At 37.0% G+C, this 27,182-nt stretch overlaps 1 protein-coding gene and 1 non-coding gene across 2 annotated transcripts in view; one reads left to right on the top strand and one right to left on the bottom strand.

The window, feature by feature from the left end:
* PRDM5 (PR/SET domain 5) overlaps positions 1 to 27,182 on the bottom strand; it is a 191,851-nt gene that overhangs the window by 99,068 nt on the left and 65,601 nt on the right. Inside the window, 5 exon segments of the mRNA XM_081812941.1 lie at positions 1,782 to 1,861; positions 5,592 to 5,713; positions 5,980 to 6,072; positions 7,263 to 7,437; positions 9,745 to 9,919. Coding sequence (XP_081669067.1) covers positions 1,782 to 1,861; positions 5,592 to 5,713; positions 5,980 to 6,072; positions 7,263 to 7,437; positions 9,745 to 9,919 — 645 coding nt within the window.
* On the top strand, positions 422 to 525 carry LOC115938064 (U6 spliceosomal RNA). The gene has a single exon (XR_004073256.1). It is a non-coding gene; the product is annotated as a U6 spliceosomal RNA (small nuclear RNA).

Below are 27,182 nucleotides of genomic sequence, written 5' to 3'. Positions count from 1 at the left end.
CCTTCGGGAAAAGGTTCTTATATTATGAAAAATAAATAAATAAATAAATGGAAAATAGAACGTTTTTCAGAAATATGCCCCACAACCAGCTTTCCTGAAACATTTTATTTGGTAAAATGTTTAACTTGGTAAAATATCTTAAACTTCAACTTCTTACGATTTAAAGAGACCAGAAATACATACAAGTACAAAGATATTTAGAAAACATCTATTCAATTGGATTTAATCTTTCTTTTAATAATTTTTTTTTATGTTGAGTTAGCCAACATAAAGTACATCATTAGTTTTTGACGTAGTGTTCAACGATTCATTTGTTCTGTATAACACCCAGCGCTCATCACAACGTGTGCCCTCCTTAATACCCATCACCCGGTTACAATCTTTTTGTCTCAGACTAGGTTCTTCTTCAGAAGCAATGCCAGTGAAGTGAGCAGTACAAGTACTAAAATTGGAATGATACAGTGAAGATTAGCATGGTCCGTGCACAAGAATTACATACAAATTCTTCAAGTGTTCTATATTTTTTAAACAATCTTATAAGAAAACCATTTGGAAACTAGAAAAAAAAAGTTTCATGGCACTTAGAGGAAAAAATTAAAAGGCATGAATCAGTTCCAAGTCACATGTAATAAAACAGAGAACAGAGACCCAATGTTACATGGAGTGTTAGGGACAGAAGATGACACCCACTGTCCTCACTCTCCGTCCACTGCTTGTTCCACTATTTCTCCCTGAGGATCACAATCATCCAACATATAAAATATAACTTCAGACATCTTTGCCATCTAACTATCTCATGTGTTTGTAGATTAATCCATGGCACGTGGTTAGAGCCATCAGACTGAATATCATATGAATTTTAAAGTCTGTCAGGTTATTTTGGAATATATCAATATACAAATAAAAAGATAAATTAATTTTGTAAACCACAAGAAAAGTAAAATTTTACATTCACTAGTACCATCTCTTCTCTTGTTCGATATTAAATTACTAAAAGAAAATATTATATGCTCCTAGATATTCTGACAAAACAATATGTGAAATTTAAAAATAATCATTCATCTTTGTTATTACAATATAAGGTGATATTATATAATATGAATTTTTCTAGACTTTGCTATAATAAGAACAAAAATTGAAATTCTACTTTAGTTCTATTCTACTGTAAATTCTATTAACTAGTCCTGCTACTGTTGTTAGGGTTAATAACTACTGAGTATTTTTCAGGTTAAATTTCCACATTAAAATAGTAACAACTTAGTAAGCTTTATGCTTATTACAAAATGTATTAAATTTATTTTCTGTAAATATAATCATTTGTTCCTGCCAACAACACTTTGACATACTTGTACATTATTTTTAGTTCTTCAAAATAATGGAGCTCTTGTCTTTGTTTTGCCAGACTTAACCATAACATGCATCCACTTTTAATAGCTAAGTGCCACTGCACAGCACATTATAAATACACAAAACTGTTAAGTTTTCATCAAATATATGGTATTTGAGGGTGAGGTGTTGCAGTGAAAGGCTCAGTTAGATGTAACACTTTGCAATGGAGAAATATTTCTACTAATTCTGAGTGATAAACAATTCAAATATGTTTTTGCAAGACCTTACTTTTCTGCATATCAGTCTTGTATTTTAGCATATGTTAGCATATAAATTATCCACAAAGCTCTGTCTGTATACATATAAAAATCAACTAAAAATTTTCATGGCAGACACTATAAATGACTAAAAGATCTTATACTCTGATGAGCATTAATCTTTATCTTACTGACCTTTCTATGTTCCTGCAGGCTTGATGCTGAAGAACACTTTTTATTGCACACTGAACATATGAGCTTTTTCTTAGGATCTCCTAAAATGAAAATAAAATGCCAACATGATTTAAATGAGAGTATTAGGAGGAGCATCAGATACAATGTTTCTAAGTGATATATTTCTAAACACATATTTCTTAACTTAGAATTCCAAAACTTTCAGTGTTATAGTTATATCCATTAAACTGCATTTTAAACCCTTTCTTTTTAAATTTGAAAAATATTCAGCATGATATACCATTTCTACATAAATAAAATAGGTCTTTCACCTTTCCATAAACTAATGTAAAATTTTTAAAAAGCACACTTACATGAAAAATTTTACTTGAAATTAATCAAATGTGTTTATAAAAAATTAGATTTATTAACTCAAACTGATTTTGCTACTTGCTTTAAATTTTAACAGAATATTTCATTTAATATTATATATTATTAATATAATATATCATTTTTATATATAAATATATAAGTATTACATAAATATTTAATAACTCATTCTGGGTTTTTTAAGATGGAATTCATAGATTACTCTTTCCATCATGAGATTCCTGCAAAATCTATGAACATATACTTCCTCATATTACTATTAAAAAACAAAAAATCAAGTACAATAAAACATTATATTGACATTCATATTAATATACAAATCAAAACAAGCCCAATTTTGTCTTCCTACATAGTTATCATAATAGCTCATTTCATATTTCAAATTTCAGAGTGGTTATAGAAATGAAGACTCAATAAAACATTTTTCAAATATGATGTAATAATAGCATCATCTGCACTACCATAAATAACTGGAGTGTTTTTTTTTCAATTTTTAATTAATTAATTTCAAATATACAAAAAATAAACAAATAATATGAGGAACCACCATGTATCCATCACCTGGCCCCAACAATGACAAATCCATGGCTATTCCTGCCTTAACCTCACTCAACCCCATCTCCTTCCCCATTTATTTATTATTTTGAAAACAATCCAAAACAAGTTAAAAAAAAAGTTTTCCAAAATGATTTTATTTTATCATAGGACTGTGTTTATGAAAGAAAAACACTTTTAGAAAAAGAAAAATATGAATTTTTGTCTTATCCTTCAAGTTACTTATTTCATATAATGCACTGCTTTTAGCAAGCTGAATATTATAGCCAAGAAAATTTTTTCTTAGTGATTGACAAGCAATTTGGCTACTGAAGGAGAAAATTCTCCCAAACAAAATAAGTATCTCTGTACATATAGACTGAACACAGGAGGGGCCACTGAGAAAGAATATTCCTTCTTTTCAGCTCCCACTAGCGGGCATTTCCCTCCTTCAATCCATAAACTTTTATTGCTCGATCTTATCCCTCATACCAGCTGCTCCTTGAGACTAGACCCTAACCTTTCTGAACAGGTAGGTCAGAGCCTGAGGGAAAGAACAGAAAGAAGTGAGACATTCCCAACCACACCTCTTACTTTAGCTTCATCTTCCTGCCACTGTCCCTCCAGCTGGAATCATAGGCAGTATACCATACCCCCATCCCTACTCTTCAACCTCTCCTCTCCTCCTCATGTCTTCTATTCATCATCCTAGGACTGAAATCCTAGTTCTTCTGAGAAAAAAAAATATATTTTAAAAGGTTATGACAATTTGCCTGAGAGTACAGACAAATGTTATCTCCCATAAATACAAAACCTCTTGGTTTTAGTACCCACAGAACCTAAACAAAAGAAAAAAATGGAAGTGGGTTAAGAAAGTCCAGCCCCTTCACTTTCTCTGTTTCCTCTTGGGTAACTGTGAAGGTCCTTACCACTCTACCAGCTTCCCTAGGCTGAAGGACAACAGCACATACAAAGCCATAACTAGACTTTATACTATTTTAGTTTTGCTATATTCAGTTAAGTTTGATTTTTTACTTTCAGATTCAACTTTCAGAAAATTCGGGAACACATTATTTATGATGGTAGGAGATATATGAGAAATTAATACAGCTGTACTGAATACACAGTCACCTAAGTACTGTGAGTTTCAGTACAATGTGGCTTAAGTATGCTTCCAAGCATTCTACAATCAAGTGTGTGAACACTGCTTTGCTATGCTATTCTGAATGTGGAATACTCTTTCTCCAAATGTGTGTATCTCATAGAAGAAAGGGGAGAAGCAAAAGAGGGGCTATGAATGAGAGACCGATTGTGTACCGATCCCAACAAAAGGTACATATAGTAACCTCTGACTAATATAGTATGCTCCATATTTCGTATGTTTCCACGACATAGAAATATAAAAAAATTCCTCTTATAAATTATTTCCTACAAAGTCAACATGATTTCCAGAATCAGTAATATTACAATATCCAAGGCCAATTACAAGAAGCCTCAAAGAAATTATGCTTATAGCACAGCCTGAAGACCACATGCCCAATAACAAGAATGCAAGTTTCCAGAGTTTCAGTATGCATCTGCTTTTTTACTTAGTTCAGCAAAGTTAACTTTAAAAATGACATGAAAGATTTGTTGTAATACATTGCAGACAAAGATGGAGAAAATTAAGAACAGCATTTTAAACATAACAGCTTAAAAAAAAAAAACTACGAAGACAGGTCTATCAAAAAGTTATGCTTGCCTTTTGTAAGCATAGGGAAGGCCCAGTATAATGAATTCAGAAAAATGCCATCTTCCCTAAATCAGCCATATATTCTTCAAAAGGAAAAAAAGAAGTTAGAATACTGTAAAGTCCTGTTGATATCATCCTAAAGCTGTATTTTCTAAGGCCATACTTTCTACCACCTAGAGCTTTCATTTAGAGCTCAAACTTAATCTGAGGCCCAGAGATGCCAAGTGGGAGCCAGTAGTCACACTCATATCGCTTCTATATAATCTTAACATTAAAGGAGATACTTTTTGGACAATGAACAAAGAGAGGATATGGCAGCTGAGTAGTGATTATCCTGTGCTCATGCATGTGAGAATAAACAAGACAGGAGAAGAGAAATCCACTTTCCCAATACCCAGAAAGACATCTTTCCACACATTTCCCAGAAGCCAAGGGCAAATGTAAACACATGAGAAAAGTATAGATACAGGCGGCTGTGAGGAGTTCCACGAACATCGGCCTCCTTTAAGGAAAAGACACTGAGGAAGTGAAAAGTTAACTCTGACAATACAGCCATCTGTTCAACTCAGTGCAAGAGATTCAATCCCTAAGCCAAAATACATTTACCATGTGCTAAACAGATACGATCTAAGTGACAGTCAAATGTTGTATTTGTTTTACTGTTTAGCTGGCCATTAGAAGGCATTCAAATAGTATCTGCTCTATTAATCCAAATACATTCAATTCCCATGTCAAAATGCAGTAAGTAATTTTCTCCAATATAGAAGAAATATAAATTTAAAAAATGGAATTTTACTGTAAAAATATTAAGGCACAAGAGCATCATGTAACAGTTTTAAAATATATCTCCGTAAAGAGAAATTTTGTATTTCACCTTTAAATTGTTATTTAAAAATACTAATTCTTAATACACCTGCCTACCAAGCTCCAGGAGGTTCTAGCTTAGGTTTCCAGCTAAGATTACTTTAGACATAGGAAAAACGACAAACACTGCTGAATCAACTTGCAAAAGAAATAGTGTTCGGTGAAAGAAAAAAGTCCACTGCCAGAGCTCCACATCTGTATGAGTCCAATGGAAAAGCAAGCTCTCTCCTCGAGAGCAAGAATTAAAAACAGATCACTGCAGCCCAGGGAGAGGAGGCCCCTTTAGAAACGACCCTGCAGGGACTTCTCACCAGCATGGACGTTTTCCTGGTGTCTTCTGAGGGCATCCCTGCTCTTCAGCCTCTTCCCACAGCTGTCGGCCTTGCACACAAACCTGGCATCTCCCCGGCAGGTCTCCTGGTGCTGCTCAAAACTGCAAGACAACCAGGCAAGGGGAAAAGGGAGAAGAGATGGTGAAGCCATACCTAAATAATTCTTACATCGTGGCAAGCTTTTGCAATGCAAGCTCTCTAGCCGAGTTTCTGGGTCATTTCATGCATTACCTGGGCAGGAAAAAGGAAAGTACTTAAATTCCCACAGCAGCCTTGTGATACTAAGTCACTACAAAGCGTGGAAAGCACGCATGCTAAAAATGACCCACAATTAGATAACAGCCATCTGAGAACTCAGAAACACAACCTCGATGCTGAACTGAAGGAAGAACTGCAAACAGAGCACTGAAAACTTCGTGAAGAAACCTTCAGACTGCTTTTCGCCGTGCACTGAAGAACACTGAGGGGAAATAGAAAAAAAAAGAAATAAAAACTGGAAGCATAAGACAAAAACTTAAGAAAATCTCTCTACTTTAAATAAAATCATGTTTGTGATCTCTGTTTTCATTCTGTCTTTTGCCCTTTAAAATTTTTAGTAGTACCTAATTTAACTGTAAGACCCAGCTCAGCAAAAGTATCTTTGGCGTAGATTCAATAAAAGCTGACTAGACTGCAGTTTTAAAGTCTATTCACTAAAAAGTATACAGCCCTTGCTTTTTTTTCAAAAGCCTAAAACAGAATTTCTAAATGTTTACTCTCTTGCTATTATAAAAGTTTTTTTTTAAGTTTAAGTTTTGAGCAGAAATTTTTCATCTCAAATTTTGTAAGCGAAGTGGATTCATATATATGAAAAATGTCTTAATATAAAATATAGCACGTTTCAGAATTTTACTTTAATGAGTAAAAAATGAAATATTAAGTTTCTTAAAGATTTCTTGCTCATATACAAGGTGACATTCTTAAAATAAAAATATATGTATCTATCTTCTCACTTTTAATAATGAGTGTAAAACATTTAAGTAAAAAGATAACTTTATATGCTTGTTAATATAAAGTCAAATAATAAAGGGTGTAGAGCAATGTGTGGGATCATTTAATTCATCTTAATGTCATATCCTATACCTATTCATCATTAAATTGTTCCTTCTAAATTGTTATGAAATAAACAGTGCTTCTTTTCTAAAATGTCCCTGTTTTCTTTATACTCTCAACTCTCTCCATTTCTTAAACTTTTCTTTTACTGATTTCAGAGGGAATATCAAATGTAGACAACTGAAACTTGATCTGTGACCTCAGAGCACTAACTAAATTATGCATAACTGAATTTCAGCTTAGTAAACCAATGAGCTTGATATTTAATGGCAAGTAATTAAATGGACAGACTTATTAGCATAAACAATGCTCATTTGTTGAAGGTAAATAATCAGAATGTTTCAAAATCAACATATTATACTAAGAAAAGATAAGTTAATGACAATGACAACATAGAATGTTTACTATCTTCCTCCCATCCTATCTCTGTCACACACACACATGCACACACACACACACACATGCACACATGCACAAGTTAAAAACTGTAAAACAAATCAAATGGAATAGTTAAAAAAATGTTAGCTTATAATTTTAGATATACTTTGCTGTACGCACTGTCTTTGCAAAGCCTGTTTAACTGGGAATTTCTTCCCACAGTTCTTGCACTTAAATTCTTTCTCCTCCGTAGGTTTTTGGTGCAATGTCTGAAGATGCTCAGCAAGAATTTCCTCACTGGTAAAACTCGAGTCACACTGGGGACAAGCATAGTCCTCTTTACGGCCAAGGCAATCTGCACATTTACAAGGAAACAGATTTAGAAAACAAAAATTAAGAGCCAAGAACTCAGTTTTATCTTCATTTTAAAATAAAAATTAATTCTGTTTAATAGTATCAGAAGAGTAAACGCTTATTATCTCTATGAGTATTAATAATGTTGTCCACGAAAAATAATAGGAAGTGTTACTAGAGAGAAATACATTTTCTTTTAATTCCTTTCTCTTGTTTCAGCAAATTAATACAAAATCAAAACCAATTTTTAATTTATCCTATAATGTTCACTTTTCACATCAAAGAGTTATTACAAACGTTGAATGAGAAAGCAAAAGTTTTCCCTGAAATGGGTCATCTTGAGTTCACGGAGTGCACAAAGAGAAAAAAATCCAACCAAGGCAAACTATGTGGAATCACCAAGGGGAATCTCACATATATGTGAAAAAGACCAAGGTCAAAAAAACAGCACTCATTACGGCAGGTGCAGTGAGGCTCCATTGCATCTCTGGCTTGTCAGTCCCTATGGATGGTCACAGCTCCACCCAAATTTCTCAAAGTACGCTACCTACATTACAGATTTTTTCTGATTATTAAATAAGATGAAATTTAGAAAATTTAGAAAATATGAAGAAAATAAAAATGACCAATAATCCCATAAGGAAGAGACAACCACTTAATAATATATTCTCAAGTCTGATTTGTCTTTTGTCCATTCACATTTTATGCACAGTCTAAGAATAACTACATTTATGATCGTACTTTTTATGCAATTTCATTTGTTGCTTTTTTTTTCCATTTAACATTTTCTCTATTAAAAAAAATAAGGGTCCATATTTATTTAACTAAACTCCCCATTGTTTGACATTTGAGTGGATTATTTGTTTCTTTTGTGTTGTGGGTTTGTTATTCAGTGTTTTGGGTTTTTATTGGGGGGTTGGTTTTATTAAATAAAAACGGATTTCTAAAGTAAAAATAGCAATAATGTTAATAATGTAAGTACCTGGTACATATGTTTTAAAAATCTATTTAAGTTTCTGTTGATTATTTTTACAAAAGTAAATCTGATCGAAGTGAATTTGATATTTGTTAACTAAAGAAAAATCAGGGTGATAATAGATAAGCAGGAGACTCATTTTTAAGCTAAAATAGTGGACACAATAATAACATGCCTGGGGGGAGTGGGGTGGTGACATTAAAAAAATAAAAAAATAAATACAAAAAGTACATCATAGGGAATGCAGTCAGTAATACTGTAATTCACATAAATAAATAAATACCCCTCAAAAAGAAAATACAGAATAATACAGAAATAATCCCCATCACCCAAAGTCTGAAATGCAAAACAGCAAAATGCATATCTGAAAGATAGAACAGAAAGCCTGTCCTCATTTTCCCCTTAAATAATCCAACTAAAATAAAGAAACAGAACCATAAGCTGGCAATGCTCGGAATGCTTATACTTTCTCAGCCAGTAACGTACAGTTAGAATAGGAAATCCCTATGAGAGACTTTACTACTATCGTGACTAAAGAAGCTAGTGTCACTTCTGAAATGGCTCTGCTAATAAACAAAATGAAAAACTACCCTATAGTAAATTTCAGCCTATTACAAAATGGGAATACTTATAACATCATTCATATTTCTTTCAAACCCCATCAGGAGTAAAACACAACATAACAGAAACAAGTTCCACTAATAATCGATTATTCCCCAGCAGATGGCAAACAAGCGACATCTCCGGATTGCAGGACTGCTCTAAGCAGGTCAGACCTACAGCCAACACACTGTTTTGGGCTACCCAACTGAAACAACCTAACAGTCCTGCAGGCCTCTACAATCAGAACAGAAAGAGATTTCCAGAAGCTCCAGATTCTCCAAGGATCTCTAACAAGAGGGAGGCCCAGCATCCAGCAGCGCCCTCTGGACACCTCTGCACTCGCCCTTCCCCTTGTGCAGATGAGAACGTAACGTTTCCAAGAGTTAGTGACTTGCTCGGTTCCAAGACTGACTAGGTGGCAGATCCAGGGCTGGAGTATAAAATTCCTCATCGCTCGCCACCCCACCGTACCAGGGATAGCAGCGCGAGCCAGGAGCCAGGAGCTGGCGCTGACCTTGGCAGTCCTACAGGGTACATCTACCACCCACACCCAGCATTCTCCTCCTGCTGGAAGAAAGGTGGGCTTACAGCTGGATAGCCTCTGACAGTCGTTTTGACCACAACTATTTTGACAACCCCCTATGATAATGCAACTATAATTCACCCGCAGTTCAAACTGTATTTCTCCTACAACTTCCCTTCTCTCAGATCACCAGTTAGAGGCAATACCTTTTCTGCCAGCTGTTGATTGTCCTTTAGAATTTTTAACTCCCCCTTCTTGGACCATTGTCATAATTTGCTGTTCTTCCTCATCGGCCTCCATGTCACTGTCCAGGTAGCCAATCAGCAGCTCTGTATCTGTTTCTATATCTTCAATTGCCAAATAGAAAATGTTTTCTCCTTCCTGAGACAAAATTAAAAAATATGCTGTTGTATGACAAATATATCTCAATGATTTAAAAAATGTTGAACCATTCATTTGTTTCTAATAGTAATGAAGAAATCATTTTAAGATACATTAAGTCCCATGTGCCCATTAAAAGTTACTATTGATTTGTTTGTTTTTTTATAGCTCCCACTGATCTAGATACTGAAAAAGGAAACTGACAATATTCAGTCACCTGGCAAATAAAATACAAATATATATATTACAGATAGTGACCTTTATCTATATCAAATGAAAGGCTAGTTATTTATATTTCTAAAAGTGAATTTCACATTGTTAATTTGCCTAATGCAGTAAGACCTTGTGGAGGCCCGTAAATGCAATAAAAAGAAATTTGTTAAGTAATGGTGTCATTTCTGGACCCAGAGAACAGTGTGCTATCAGTGACCTAATTACAATTAATATCAAATCCAAAACTGGAAGAAAAAAAAGCTTTCAAGTTATAACAAAAGTCAGAGGAATAGCAAACGGACCCTAAAAGAATTTCCAAAAACCTGGACCAAAAATAGAAAAAAGACCAGGCACCTGAGAGGTTCAAAGAATTGACTGAATCATCATGTGTACCTAAATTCCACTAAAATGACAGAAGAACAAAGAAGAAAGGAAGTTCCGCTATCAACACATTAAAATTTTTTTTGGAAAATTCTGGAAGATTAGAAATCAGCGTTGAAATGATAGATAACTACTGCAGAAGAAATTTCAACCCATTACAGACACAAGAAAAATGTTACAAAGAAGAACCTACTTCCCAAGGAAACCCCAGAGAAACTTCACACTTGGAATGAACTGGTACAAAAAGCCCCTCTGGGCCTTCGGCCAATCACCAGGGAGGCCAGAACTGGGGCTGCTTAGCTCGCTGTCCCCAGGAGAAACACCCAGAATTGCTGTCTTTTACATAGTTGAGGATTTGTTCTGGGAGGGCTCCTAGTTTGGCTGCTGAGGATAAAAAGAAGCAAAGCATAGCCTGAATTTATTGAACCTTGGTGGTAGGCAAGGGAAGGGAAGGACAAGGACAATAAGCTCCACCAAAGAGTGAAATTCAATAAGGGAGAGAACACAGAACAAAGCCTTCTCTCCGTTGGCATTATCACCACACTCTTGTTAAGGAGGAAGAGACAGAGGAGGAGGGGGAATAGGTAAGGTGAGTGGGAGAAGGGAGAGGGGAGGAAGAGGGACATATAACGTATCTATGCGTGTGTGTAGATATGTATACACAAGCAGAACCCTTGTGAAAAGTTGGAAAAATATGCATCAAACTGTTATACAGTTATCGTTTGGAGCTGGGAGGAAAAGTAGTCTATATTCAATACTGTTTTAGGGTTTTTTGGTTTGTTTTTTACAATGAACAGAATCTTTGTAATTTTTAAAACAATATACATTAGAAAATTCCATGCAAGAGACAGAAGTGATGATCATATTTTGCTTTATGCAAAAGTTCAAAGCATTGAACAAATCTAACCATCAGTTACGGTTAATTAAAGGATGTTTCTATAATATTTAGAGCATCCTTGAAAGTTTTTCGAATTTCAAACCTCCAGAAACTATACCAAGTTATTTCTAATTAAGAACACAGTCAACTTCTACACAATTGTTACTCTTTGTGCAACAAAAATAAACAAAACACAACTTAGACACTCAGCAAAGGAGCGGTCTCTTTTTAAATTAACTTAGAAGTGGTATTTTCCAGGGTTTGGAAACCACTTGCCAAGAGTTACCCAAAACAACAAAGGACTCACCTAATGAAGATTTCAGAATACAATCATAAATCTTAGCGCTTATCTGATCAATATCCAAGAAATTTAATTGAAACGTCTTTCCAGAATATTAATCATCAATTTTGTGATGGCCTTCATAGCACCAAGAAAAGATACTAATTTTTAATTTTAAAGCATGATAACATTAACTTAAACTGCAATCATAAGACATAGCATGCCTATTTAGGGACTCCATAATAAAAAAAATTAATATACCAGTTAAAACCTCAATTTAATAAAAGTAATAGCATCATAGCCACCAAGGGCCAACTACATGTTTTGTCTGTATGCCAATATATGGTACGAAGAGGAATGTCATTACAGGTATTACTCCAATCTATTTATTTAATAGAAATATATAGATACCTTTCGACATATAATTCCTACCACTACCCAGACCAAGAGTCTCTTCCTTTCATTTGCTACCACAGTAGTTTTAAGAAGTATCCTCTTAAATTGCTTTCTTCCCTACACTTCACTAATTTAATCAGTAACAACTCTTCATTATATTGTTCTCCTTCAAAACTTCCCATTGCCAGAACCTGCGAGATTCCTAATCTCTGGAGCTCTCTTGAGCTCTTGGGGCAATATTCCTCACCTGTAGGCTCACCCCCAGGCCCAATTCTGTGACCTTTGGCAAGAAGGATTTAAAGGGTGTTGACCCAAAGTCCTGGGACTCAGCATCAACTCCCTGTTGTCGTTAGCCTGGCTCTGACTTTCTGTTCCAGCTTTGATGATTGTTCTAATATTTTGATTCTGAAATTTACTTATTATAGCCATCATTTCTGGTCATCGGCTTTGTGGCTTATTCCCCTGAACACAGTTCCGTCCATAAGAAAATCACTCTTTATATTTACATGTTAGGATTTAGCACCTTCCTGGACTCTGCCTGGGGTCTGGGGTCCTGCTTTTGGTTCCTGTTATGGGCTCCTGGTGATTTTCCTGAAAATGCTTGAGCTGGGGGCACCGGGTGGCTCAGACAGTTGAGCATCAGACTCTTGGGTTTCCACTCAGGTCACAATCTGGGGGTCTGGGATTGAGCCCCCAGGTCAGGCTTTGCGCTCAGCATAGAGTCTGCTTGTCCCTTTCCCTCCTCCTCTGCTCCTCCCCCTGCTCATGCTTGCTCTCTCAAATAAATAAATAAAATCTTTTAAAAAAAAAATGCTTTGGCTGAAAGAAGGCTGTTCAACATCATGATCTGTTCAAAAGCAAATATTCCTTTTTTTTTTTTAAGATTTATTTATTTATTTTAGAGGGAGGGAGAGAGAGAGCGCACAGTAGCACAAGTTGGGGGAGGAGCAGAGGGTGGGGGAGGGGGGATCTTCAAGCAGACTCCACGCTGAGCTCACGGCCCCACGGGAGCAGGAGCTGATCTCACAACCTGAGATCATGACATGAGCCGAAACCAAGAGTCCCACACTTTACGAATTGAGCCACCCAGGCGCGCCAAAAGCAAATATTCCTCAGCCAGTGGTTTTCATTGTGTTGGTAATCAGGATACAACATAGAGTGAATGGTTTTACAACTGTTACCCATCTCTTACATTACTGTCCATCATTCTGAATTTGTTGTCTTGTTTCATTTTGCTTTATTTGTATATCATTTTCAGCTAATTATTTCTACTGCAAGGTGTTTGTAGCATCAAAAAGCTGCAGTAGCATAAATACCCAGCAAAAGAAGTTGAAATAAATTAAATGCCTAGCAATTAGTTTTAAAATTTACCAGATGTAATTTTTATAGGAAAAAAAATATATGTCATATATATGTATATATATATGCATACCAATGTGCCCCACAAAAAAAAGATACCAACAAGCATGTTAACAGAGCTTATTTCTAAGTAGAGGTAATTGTAAGTATTTTGCAGAGTCTTCTTCTGCTAGTTCATACCTTACAATTTTTCTAGAATTAACGGGGGTTATTTTGTAGTAAAATAAAACATAAATAATAAACAGACCTGGTTCTTGATACCCGGAAGTTGTACCGCATAGTGACTAAACAGCACAGGCTTTGGACTGGCCAGGGTTCAAAGTCTCTTTCTGCGGGTGATTGCCTGTGTAACTGTGCAAACAGCTTAATCTCTCAAACCACCAGTTTCTTCATTTGCAAGATGAAGAAAATAACAGTGCTTATCTCACAGGCTGGTGGTAAGGATTAAAAGTGAGAATATCTTGGGGTGCCTGGGTGGCTCAGTCGTTAAGCGTCTGCCTTCGGCTCAGGTCATGGTCCCAGGGTCCTGGGATCGAGCCCCGCATCGGGCTCCCTGCTCAGCGGGAAGCCTGCTTCTCCCTCTCCCCCTGCTTGTGTTCCCTCTAGCTGTGTCTCTGTCAAATGAATAAATAAAATCTTAAAAAAAAAAAGAATATATATTTGTGGGGCGCCTGGGTGTCTCAGTCGGTTAAGCGTCTGCCTTTGGCTCAGGTCATGATCCCGGGGTCCTGGGATCCAGCCCCACATCAGGCTCCCTACTCTGCGGGAAGACTGCTTCTCCCTCTTCCATTCCCCCCTGCTTGTGTTCCCTCTCTCGCTGTCTCTCTCTCTGTGTCAAAAAAAATAAATAAAATCTTTAAAAAAAAAAAAAAAGTGAGAATATCTGTAAAATCTGGTAAAGTGACTGGCATATGGTAAGCATTCACGAATGGTAGCTACTGCTATTATTATTATTGTTGTTGTTGTTGTTATTATCATGATATAAAACTTGAAAACCAGTGGATAAAATATTCCTTTTTTTCAAAATTTATTTCAACCCAAATGCCACATAAAGTTGCTAAGACAATGATAAAATATTCCTTTTTTTCAAAATTTATTTCAACCCAAATGCCACATAAAGTTGCTAAGACAATGCTGCTTTCGACTGAATTTCATTTGGTCAAATTGCTCTCGGACAAAATATAATTCAATTTCACTGACTGCCTACCAGAGCTCTGAATTGCTTTGGATTTCTGGTTGTCACACTCTGTTCTCTTGTTAACATACTAATGCGTCACTCTGGTTTGGACCTCCGATCTCAGTCACTTGTCTGAACTATTCCTAACGTGACCAGCCATCTGCTTTGCTTTCAACTGAGGGGTTTCCCAGGACCCAGGGCTTTCACAGCTAAAACTGAAAGAGTCCTGGGCAAACCAGGACAGTTGGTCACCGCACCTACACCCATCATGTTCTCCAAAACCACATTCTAAACTCTACTTAAGATTTCCTACCAATAATACTGACGGGTCCATCCCCCAATCTCCAGCCCCCGCTCAGGGTTTTCAACATATAGAACCAGTCAAATCCCCAAATATGGCTCCAAAGGCTTATCAAATAGACTCCCATAATCTGAACCCACTTTGTCCTCTCATCTTCAACTATCCTTCAAACGAACCTGCCTCCTATTCTTCAGTCCAACTGGTATACTTCCTCTCAGAAAACACTGGCCTCATTCCTGCCTTAGTATAATTGCAAAGATGCCACCTGGCCTCCCTGTTACAACTCCTCAGCATCATCTGAGGCACAGCTCATTTTCATCCTTCTCCATGAAACCTTCTCTAATCTACTAAATGCATGTAGGTTCCAGGGGGTTTCTCTAAATAAAATGCCTTAACTTTATTGGGCAGTTATAATTTATTTCTGTGGTTTTTGTCATTTAATTCATATGATCAGTGAAATTCTAGTATGTGTTGATCTTGTCTCCCCAAAGATAATTTCCTCAAGGCAGCAAATGAGAATTACCATGTGTCGCCCACAACATAAACTGTACTCATAACAGTTGCTCAACACTTTACAAATAATGGATAGTAAAAAAGAATACTAAATTGCTTGTGTCTGTAGAAGGAAAGCACTTATTAGTAAAAAGTTTACAGATACTTTCCTTTATTTGCCTTTGGTGGTAGGCTATTACAATAAACCAGGTCACAGATAGTGGTGACTTGGGAGGGTTATGGCAGGGAAATAATGGAGATGTTGAGAAGTATTAAGTATGATCTGAAGAGAAAGCAGATGTTATTTCCTGACAATGCACATGCAGTGTGAGAGTAGAAGGGTCGAGGATGAGTCTGGGATGTTGCAGTTTTCCCTCAAGCATTCACAGATGTTTCTCTATTTAATAACAATTCTTCTTAAGGTTCAAAATAAAACATCAACTTCAGATTTTTGCTTTGAATCTGTATCTTCTTTGTATATGTAAATATATTTTCATGTAGTCCTTCACTCAGGTGCCCAAGAATATTACCCAATTCAGCCATGTTTTAAAGATTTTCTTTATTTTTTGAGATACAGAGAAAGAGTGAGAGAGAACAAGCACGAACTGCAGGGGGGGGGGCAGAGGGAGAGGGAGAGGGAGAAGCAGGCTCCCCGTTGAGCAGAGAGTCCGACATGGGGCTTGATCCCAGGACCCTGGAATCATGACCTGAGCCAAAGGCATATGCTTAACTGACTGAGCCACCCAGGCACCCCCAATGCAGCCATTTTTTAAAGTTAATTACTATTCTTCAACAAATCCACAAAGTAAGAGTCGTTCATAATCCCTGATCGAAAAAAAGAATTATTTTAGGTCATAAACTCTTTGCAAAGCTCTTCCTTTAGACAGACAACCCATTCAGATATGTAAAGTACAGGAGAATGCTGATCTGTCTCTCTGAATAACACTGAAAAAAATAATGGTGGCTTAGATTTTATTAGATTCATCATTTTGGTAACATCACATATGGAATTCAAATTTGGAGGCAAATTTACACACACAAGAGCTTCTCTGAATATCTTGATTGTCAGGGTTTTCGAAACAAACTTAGGTAATGAAGATAAACAAATCCAGAAAAAAGTAGTAACCTGGAGGGGATGATTCAACAGGAAAGTGCCATGTGGTAGAGTTGCTACAGAGCGTCCTCTTGAGGCAGGTGCTCCACCAAAATTCTAATGCACCAAAATCCATTTCAGAATTCATAAAGTATAGCAGGGTAGCCATATAAATAGTGTTATATCAACTGTCATGAAGTTTGAATGACTATCTGCATGTATATGGTCTTAAAAACAAATACTATAATCAATGTCATTATCTCTTCCCATACTGGTAACCACTCTTAGCTCACTAGGGTGTCTTAGCACACTGGTTGGGAAGTTCCATCACGGGAATGAGTCCAGGGGTGATGGAATCAGCCCCTATGCCAGAGTAAAACTCAGGTCTAGAGAGGAACACGAGGAGGCAGTCTTTAGACTTTAGGGCTTTAGAACCAGCATCAGGGTCCATCTCCCAGAAGAACTCCTCCAACCAGTGCACATTTTACAAAGGGGAAAGTTGAGGCTCAGAGATCATAAATAAATTGTAAAGCTCACACTTAGTAAATCTCAGAGCCAGTCTAGAACTAGAACCATGAGAAGAACTGGCATAATGAAGTCAGAAGTGAAGTAGACTTAATCTATACAGCTACAATTTCAATTTTACTGGATAAAATATTTCCTAAAGGAGTCTCAAATAACCCAATGCATTTATGGCCTAAAGGGGATTTGTCCTCATATAATTTTTTTTTTCTGCTTACTTTTTTTTTTAAATTTTATTATTTATTTATTTGCCAGAGAGAGCGCGTACAAGCAGAGGGAGAAGCAGGGTACCCACTGAGCAAGAAGCCTAATGTGGGACTCGATCCCAGGACACTGGGATCATGACCTGAGCCGAAGGCAGCCCCTTAACCGACTGAGCCACCCAGGCGTCCCTCTGCTTACTTTTCAATGACTCACAAAATAATTTCCTTTCTTTGGTCAGACACCTATTATTTACTATGTTGCCTTAACCTCATGCACAGGAAAAACTTATATTCTGTTATGTAGATCGACTCTTAAAATAACCACTTATATGATATATACAAAGTAAGAACACTTAATTAGGATTCAAGATTGTTCTTCTGGCTTTGGCTTTCCCACTCAGGCCCTCTCACCTTGGGCAAGTCTCTTATCATCTTTGGAACTCTTTTACTTCATCTGTAAAAGGATGGAGATAGACTTTATTATCTCATCCCTTCCAGAGCTAGATTCAATCACAAGTGAAATAACATCTTTCCGAAGGGCTATTTTAACGAAGCTAAAGAGAAAAGCATGCCTACAGGATGATGTGATCATTGCTCCCCCCTCAGACTTCACCCTATTGAAAAGGAAGGTTGGTATGGAAGTAAGAGACACTTAAGGAGGATGTCAGTGAAAAAAAGCTTGGTACACAACCCTGTAAGACTGGGAAAGGGGGCTTCTCTGAAATTACACAGAATAACGTAAGTCACCACTTGATAAGATTTTATCAATGTGACTGCTTCTGTATTGTGGAAATAGCTAGAACCAAAGAAACTCACAATGCCTTCCAGTCTAATTCTTTCCGATTCTATCACTATCATAAAACATTCACTCCTGGATATCTAGATGTATCTACTTTTCAAACTCCCTGTCTCCTTTGGACATCCAGCATCACTCAAAAACCTCAGCTTTCTTTGACAATTTGCCCACTGTCCCTTCTCAAGTACCATGCCCCACTAGGATAGATTTCATGAACTCATGCATTTGAGGTTCAGTTCTGCTATTTCGAAACAGGAAAAGTAACTGTCTCTTGTTTTGTTAGGAAATATAATCCCCACTGTGTGCAAATAAATATAACTCTAGAAAAGGCCATGGGTGACTTGGTATTTCAGCTGTGCCTGTCAGTGACTTAACTTGGTTTCTGTTTACTTGTTGGCAGACTGTTGTCCACATGTGCATGATGTAAGAAAAAACCATGATTGTGAAATTGGCAAAGACACAATTCATTGTATTGAAAAGGTAGTAAGTAGTGAGAATTCAGATTCCCCAGCCAAAATGACTAAGGACTAATCAACACAATAGGAAATCATCTACAAAATTCCTGAGGTTACAAATTGAAACTATACCAGTGTGGATGAAAAAAAAAGTTTGGACTCCTACTTGATTATCAATAGAAGTAGGGGACAAGTGACAAAGGTGGAGAAGAGAAAATGTAATGAAATAGGAAGAATTCCATATTTCATATCCTCTCACTTAATTCTTCTTTACAAAAACCCTAATTCTGCCTCAACCCGTACATCAACATCATTTCTGCAGAGCTCAACATACAAAGTTGAAAAACTTCAGGAAAAAATCATTTCCACAGTGAAATTCACAAAATATATCTATTAATACTCACCTAACAATAAAACAAAAAATCTTTTAAAAAGACCTAACTGTGGGGCGCCTGGGTGTCTCAGTTGGTTAAGCGACTGCCTTCGGCTCAGGTCATGATCCCAGGGTCCTGGAATCGAGTCCCACATCGGGCTCCCTGCTCGGCGGGAAGCCTGCTTCTCCCTCTCCCACTCCCCCTGCTTGTGTTCCTGCTCTCGCTGTCTCTGTCTCTGTCAAATAAATAAATAAAATCTTTAAAAAAAAAATTAAAAAAAATAAAAAGACCTAACTGTAACAGAACATCACATTCCTTTTTATTCACTCCCATCCCAGGAAGAGGACTGTACCAAGTTGCGATGGAGCTTAGAGTCTCAGAGTGGTGGCTGTGGGAGGTGTGTACTGGATCAGGCTTGACCAGGTGACTTGTATTGACCCAAGAAACGTGACTGGCAGCAAGGTGAACCATGTCTAAGAGAAAGCTTTAAAAGAGTCATCACGTTTGGGTGACTGCTCTTTCCCCTTGCCAGAAAAATGTGAGTCTCTGCTAAGGGTTGCTCCTATAGACACCAGGTGGAACTGAACGCTGGAAAGAGTCAAGCCTCCAGGAGCCTGGACTTGTGTGGACAAAAATTAAATCTTTGTTGCTACAAACCACTAAGACTTTAAGGTTACTTGTTAGAGCAGTCTTCTTGGCAAAAGTTGACTGATACAATGACTTAAGCAAAAATAATACTTTTTAAATTATTTTCTTGGTGAGTAAAACGAAAACGTCTTGAGATCAAGGAAAATCACATGAAGCAGGAAAAGGACAGGGGTATTTTAAAGAGTGAACTGTGCAAAGTAAGTTAATTTCATGTTTATGGTGAGTTAATCAGGTCCTATAAGAAAAATGAAGTTTCAAACAAATGTAAATAAAATGTTCTCCTTTCTTTTTTTTTTTTTTTAAGATTTATTTATTTATTTGAGAGAGAGAGAGAGATAGCAAGCACATGGAGGGGCAGAGGGAGAGGGAGAAGGAGAGAAGCAGACTCCCCGCTGAGTGCAGAGCCCTACATAGGGCTCCATCCCACCACCCATGAGATCATAATCAGAGCTTAACCAACTGAGCCACCCAGGTGCCCCTAAAATGGTCTCTTTTCTAACCACAGCTCATAATCAGCCACAAAGCAAAGAAACAGTTTAATATAATTCCCAGGAATGAGATACTGTATTAGACAAAAAAAACAAGTCCATAAATAAAAAACAACAATCACAAATCACTAACATATATGCCATCTTTCTCTGAGGGGCTCAAGCAAAGATAGTAATCTTTGAAGCACCTTACAAAACAAATCTGACATCACAGAGAAAGAAGTCAACAGAAAAGACCAGAAGAATAAAAAGAAAAATTTGCTACATAGAAAACACATGATTTGATCCTGGGAAATGGAGGCTCTTCATAGGAAAAAACCTATACCTCGGCTATTTTACTTAGATATAAGTTATCAGTACTGACAGGCCAAAACACTTTAAAATAATGCTACAGGGAACAGAGTGGCTCTTTTATATACAAGCAATTAGAGAGCATATTGTGTTCCCACAGCATATTTGCTCTATTTTACATCAGAAGCTCTTAAATGACCTCCACTTAACTCATTCCCAGATTTCCCTGACACCCTGCATCAAATCTACCAAATGATGCCCAAAACAAAGTCTTCTCAGTAAGCAGCCTGCTCTCTGCTTTGCCCGCACACCTCTGTCCTTGCCACTTGACTTGCGTACTTGTGTCCTGAGTCCGTTGTGTTTGTTCCCAGACATGTTTATGTCACTTGTACAAGTTATTTTAATTAGTAACTTAACTAAACATTACATAAACCAAAGATATGAGTAAGAAAAAATGCCATTGTTTCTAAGAAAATCAGTTGTATGTTTTGAAAAGACTCAAAGGTAAGTCTGTAAAAAAAAAAAACTGTCAAGATACAGAAGGCAAAGCAATTCTAAAAGATGGGGGAAAATTATAAATCTGGAAGGATTTTCTGTACTCAGTTTGCTTTACAAGAAAGAGGCTTTACTCATATGACTTTTAAAAAAGCAAAACTGAATACTATAAGGAGTAGTTATGAAAAAAATATGGTAGCAAACTCTAGTGAGAAAACCTATACTCAGAATCAAGAAGGCTTTGGTCATAAATCAAACAAATTAAAGAATCAAAGTATACTTATAAAACTTAAGTTAAAATAAAATGGTTGAAATAGCAATTCTATGATCCCTACTAGCACAAACTTTTTCTATTACCTGACCAAGTACTGATCCATATCTTATCAGAAAAGAGAATTTCAACCAAATTATCATATAACCAAGTCTGAGCAATTGGGTCCCCATATATGCCTCCCTAAAGGTCTATGCTATCCCTATCAAATTATTTACCACCCTGATCTGTATTTATTTAGCTATTAACTCCATGGGGGGAAGGGATTATAACCTCAAATTACATATAAATTATCATTCCGAAAATATTTATTATTCTAAATGGCATGAGAATTAGCTAAACACAGGCCTCTCCTTCCCCTTGCCTCCCCCCTTCCCCAAAGATTGCTTACTCCCTGTGGGCAGGCCCTATATCATATTCAGCTATGTAGAAATCTCAGTACCTGACTCAACACCTTGCTCTTTGAAGGCTATCCACAAAGGATCCACTGAACTGAACTAAGTAAGGGAAAAATAATTGTCATTTCCTTTTGAATTAATAAAACCATAAAGGCAAGAGTGTCATTCAGGAAAGTGGAACTTGCTACAAAAAAGGTTGGGGAATCAACTTCCCATTCCCAACGAATTCTTAAGAATTCAAAAGTTAGCCAACAATTGAGAGTGTTTTAACCAACTGCAATTAAGAGAACAGATTAGACAAGCAGATACGCTTCCTGGAATGAGAACCAGCATCAGGCCAAGCACACCCCACTCAACATACCAAAAGTCAACTCAAAAACCTAGGAGAGAAACTGAATGTTCATTCAACGCATTTATTGTTGCCCATAATGCACACAGTACCGCAAGATACCCACACTCACAAGAATGCCCAAGCCAGTTCCTGCTCTATAGGATTTTACATGCTCTTGGTGGAAACAGAATAGAAATTGGTTAAATTACCAGAAAGAGCAAAAAGGCAAGACAGCTGCACAGAGAGCAGCTCTGGGACTTTTAGGGGCAGTTTCACAACAGCGTTTGAAATTCACTCTGAACCTTGTAAGCTGGTTAAATTTTGGACAAGATAAGATCAAGAGCGAGTGGGCCTATCTATTAAAATAGGGAAAACAACGTTGGCAAAGTCACAGCACTTGCAAAGGGTAGTTTAGTTATGGCAAGCAACAAACCTAGCTGTTAACACTGGGGATTGCAGAAAAGTTGCAGAGAAGTTGACTGAGAAAGTGGCTTTGATGTGTGCAGTGACTGAGAAGTGAGGCACAGATTAAACATGCTCTGTGAATTGCAGCATTTGAAGAAAACTGTAAGGCAACCATTTCACACTAATGAGACAGAAAAAAAAAAAGGGACTGAAAAGTAAAAACCTATAAGAAATTTTGTTCATTTGATCAATATAATGGTATATTTTATGTATCAACTTGACTGGACCACAGGGTGTCCAGATATTTGGTCAAACATTATTCTGGGTGTATCTGTGAGAGTGTTTCAGATGAGATTAACAGGTGAATTCACAGACTGAGTATAGGAGCTTGCCGTCCACAACATGGAAGAGCTTCTAGCTGAAGGCCTGAACAGAACAAAAGACTGACCCTTCCCTAAGTAAAAGAGAATTCCTCCTGCCTGACTGCCTCCAAACTAGGACATTAGCTTTCTCCTGCCTTTGGACCTGAGCTGAAACACTGGATGTGTCTCAAGCCTGAGGGTCTTCAGACTTAAACTACACCTTCAGTTCTCCTGGTTCTTAGGCCTTCAGACTCAGACTATTACAACATCAGCTCCCCTTGGTCTCCAGCTTGCTGGCTCACCCAGCAGATCTTGGGACTTGTCATCCTCCATAATCATGTGAGCCAATTCTTACAACAAGTCTCTTTACACACACATACATACACAAATACATACACACATATCCTACTGATTCTGTTTTTCTGGAGAACCCTGCCTTATATAATCAAACTTAAAATTTAAGATGTTTGTTATATTGCTACAATAGAATCTATCTGATAAAAAACTAATATACATTTGATATAACTTCTAGTCAAAGAAAACATATTAACCTAGACAAAAATGTAACATTAAATAACCTACAGATCATTTCAGAGCAATAACCTTTCAATTATCAATAGTTTTTATTTCTACTTCTTTTCATTTTAATGAAGATAGAAACACTTCTGATAGAGATAAGTAATTCATTTGAGAAAAAAAAAATGAGCCTGTATGTGCCAAGAGCTATGCTAGGACTAAGTATACCACAGTGAAATAAAGCAGACAGAGAGCCCACCCTCAAAGAGCTTATAGACTAGGTGTACGCCTTTAATCAACCACCAGAGAAATGGAAAATAACCTGATGAATGCAAGGACAGCGAGGAACATGGTGCTATCAGAGTATGTAATGGAGAGAGCTGATCTCATCTGGAGTTCAAGGATGGTTACCTGGCAATGTGATGACTTAGTTTAGATTTGAAGAACACAAACAGAGGAATGTAGCAAAGGGAAAAGGGAAAATGCATGTGCGGAGCAAGTGGAAAGAACTGGGACATTTCATAGCTGGGTAAAAAAGAGTATAAGCTGCAAAAACGGAATGAAAATGAGTGGCAACAAGATGGCTTCAGAGAAGCCAAAGGAAGAGAGTGCTTCACAATGGATGAGAAGCCCTGCTCCACTCTTTCCAGACTCTATAAACTTGAGCTCAGCTTTTTCATCTGCGAAATGGGGATCACACTACTCCTTTGGGGGGAGAGAGGCTGTTGAAATTAAGTGAGATAATGCTGATGCAAAAATGTGACAAATTTTTATAATGGGCTAAAGTAGCAATTTGAAATCTCATTTCATAAGTACAGATAATCAGTTTTTATTTATTTTGTTTTGTTTTTACTTATTAATTGACTTTCTAGGGGTTAAAATTATGATAGGGTTTCCAATGGCTTTTAGATGATGTCAAGAGAGTTAAAAATCATATGTGTTATTGAATGGCAAGATGTGAAATATTTTCACATATTTCACCAATATGGCATTGGTCACACCATGAACTGAAACAAAGCAAAATATATTTACAGAAGTTTAATACAAGCATATAAATGCCAAATAATATGCATTTTAAATATGATAAAGAAAAAATGAGGAAAGGAAAGAAAAGCTACTCACAAGCACACTACATTTCAAAGTCTAGAAATGGGTACATGGACTTAAGTCACATTGGGAAAACTCTCAAAAGCCTGGTGGGTTTACATGCTATTGCTCGAAGAAGAGTCAGGTTAACTCTCAGCAAGAATGACCACGCTCCTTTTTTGTTCCTTTTTCCTTTCTGAAAAACTAATAGAATGAAAAGAAAGAAAGAGAGAGAGAGGAAGGAAGGAAGGGAGAAAGACAGAGAGGGAGAGAGAAAAAGAGAGGGAGGGAGGGAGGAAGGAAGGAAGGAAGAAAGAGAAAGAGAGAGAGAGAAAGAGAATAAAAGGGGAATGAAGGGAGGGAGTGAGGGACGGAGGGAGGAAGGAAGGAAGAAAGAAGCAAAGAAAACAAACTCATAGAACAGACGGATATGTAAACCACCATTAACTGTGCGTAGCCATATGTCAAAGGACTTAGTTAACCACAGGAGAAGAAACCAGGAAATGGTGCTTTAATCTCTGTCCACTGAGAATTAAATAAAATGTCCATTAAATACCAACTTAAGAAATAATAGACACATTAGTCAATTGATTATGCATTTAATTAAGTATAATAAAAAGTGTGTATAGTTTTGACATAAGTCAGCCATGATGATGATATATTTAATTACTTCCTAGACTCTTGTTAAACTCCAAAAAAGGGAAGGCCAGAACTCAAATCTTAGAACTCCTCTTTCATTCAACTCTGTACCTTCTTGATGGAATAAAGCACCACAAACAGTGGGCTACAACTCAGTAATTAATCTTCCTTTTTTCCTTTCCCCAAGCAGTCTTTTTTGAATCATGTGAGATTTCCAAAGAGGACTAAGAGACACTTAATGACGACTAGATTAGGTTCTTTTTTTTTTTTTTAAAGATTTTATTTATTTATTTGACAGATAGAGACACAGTGAGAGAGGGAACACAAGCGGGGGGAGTGGGAGAGGGAGAAGCAGACTCCCCGCTGAGCAGGGAGCCCGATGTGGGGCTCGATCCCAGGACCCTGGGATCATAACCCGAGCCGAAGGCAGACACTTAACGACTGAGCCACCCAGGTGCCCCTAGATTAGGTTCTAAGAAACATTTTTCCTAAGATTCTGTGAGCCGGTTTCTCAAATTCTCAGAATTTAATATACTTAGCTGAATACAGTATAACTTTATTGTTTATTGTAATCTTTATTGAGAGATATATAAATTATAGACAAATTTTACACCTTCTTTCAAATATTTTATTAATTCAGTGATGGAATATAGAACTTCACATTTTATTTTTGTATTGCTAAGTAGTGGCTGAACCTTTTATGAGAATCTACTCATGTACTGGATGGAGTACATTTTTCTTTTTTTTTTTTTTAAGATTTTATTTATTTATTTGAGAGAGAGAATGAGAGAGAGAGAGGGTGCCTGGGTGGCTCAGATGGTTAAGCGTCTGCCTTCGGCTCAGGTCATGATCTCAGGGTCCTGGGATTGAGTCCCGCATCGGGCTTCCTGCTCCTTGGGAGCCTGCTTCTCCCTCTGCCTCTCTCTCTCTCTCTCTCTCTGTGTCTCATGAATAAATAAATAAAATCTTTAAAAAAAAAATTAAAAAAAAAAAAATGAGAGAGAGAGAGAGAGAGCACATGAGAAGGGGGAGGGTCAGAGGGAGAGGCAGACTCCCTGCCGAGCAGGGAGCCTGATGCGGGACTCGATCCCGGGACTCCAGGATCATGACCTGAGCCGAAGGCAGTCGCTTAACCAACTGAGCCACCCAGGTGCCCCTGGAGTACATTTTTCTTTGAATAAAAATTTCCCTAGAAAACCCAACTTCCCTTCATAAAGAACTAAGTGTAGCTAATTCTAGTGTTTTATGTTATATGCATTAAATCAACTTCACTTTGCAGTTTGTTTATTGACTATTTTAATACCAATCATTAAAAAATTAATATAAAATTCATCATAAAATGTATCTCCAATTTTAAAAAACAAAAACAAAGCCATTTTCTTCTTTATGTTCTTCTTCACAAACAAAATTCTTGCCTGGAAACGAGTGGTATGTATCCTTAATTTTAGTTGTTTAGATTTTAGATTTAACACTTAAATGTATATATATAATTTTAATTTCCTCCTCTGATAATTGGGGTATTCATGTTATTTGCTTTATTGAATCTAACACAAATGTCTCTTCTTTTCATTGTATTTTTTAGCAACTAAAAGATTTTAAACTTTCTTCTTTTTAGTCTTTACCCTATCTCTTCCTAAACCTTGTAATGATATAGCATAATCCCAGTGTATTTAATGCAATGGTGATAAACTTTTAAATACTAATCTTTCATTATTACATGTATTAAGTATAATTCAAAAGAAACTACCAGTTCGCAGCAAATACCATCTTTCCCATGAACTTTTGCCATTTCACTATTCTATATCCAGGTTTCCGAGTTAGTCTGGAACCAGACTGGACTGCCCAATTCTTAGTCAACGAAGTTCTCTTTTTTTTTTTTTTAAGATTTTATTTATTTATTTGAGACAGAGAGAATGAGAGACAGAGAGCACGAGAGGGAGGAGGGTCAGAGGGAGAAGCAGACTCCCCGCCGAGCAGGGAGCCCAATGCGGGACTCGATCCCGGGACTCCAGGATCATGACCTGAGCCGAAGGCAGTTGCTTAACCAACTGAGCCACCCAGGCGCCCTCAACGAAGTTCTCTTAATCTAAGGCTCTATCTGTGGTAATAACTGTAAAAAGATCTATGACTTAACAACAAGGTGCTGTTGGCCATACAGTTATCTGGCTAAGAGATAGAGTGCTCACACAGTACACTGAAACTTGTACACAAATACCAGTACATACTCTGTGCTCACAGAGTAAAAATGTAACGCTTTGCCAGACTGAATACTCTCATGCAAGGAAACTACAGACCACAGTTCAGGTGGAAGCATTTGCCTTCTGTTATTTCAAAGGAAAGAGACATACGCTTTCTCCCAAATTGACAAGGCACCTTCAGCTCGGTGTCCCACATCAGGAGAGAAGTGACAGAGA

This window comes from Leptonychotes weddellii, chromosome 2 (assembly GCF_054177405.1).
Source record: "Leptonychotes weddellii isolate Sample4059 chromosome 2, ASM5417740v2, whole genome shotgun sequence".
Classification (NCBI taxonomy): domain Eukaryota; kingdom Metazoa; phylum Chordata; class Mammalia; order Carnivora; family Phocidae; genus Leptonychotes; species Leptonychotes weddellii.
The sequence above is the reverse complement of the archived record's forward strand: the minus strand, read 5'-3'. Positions and strand labels throughout refer to the sequence as shown.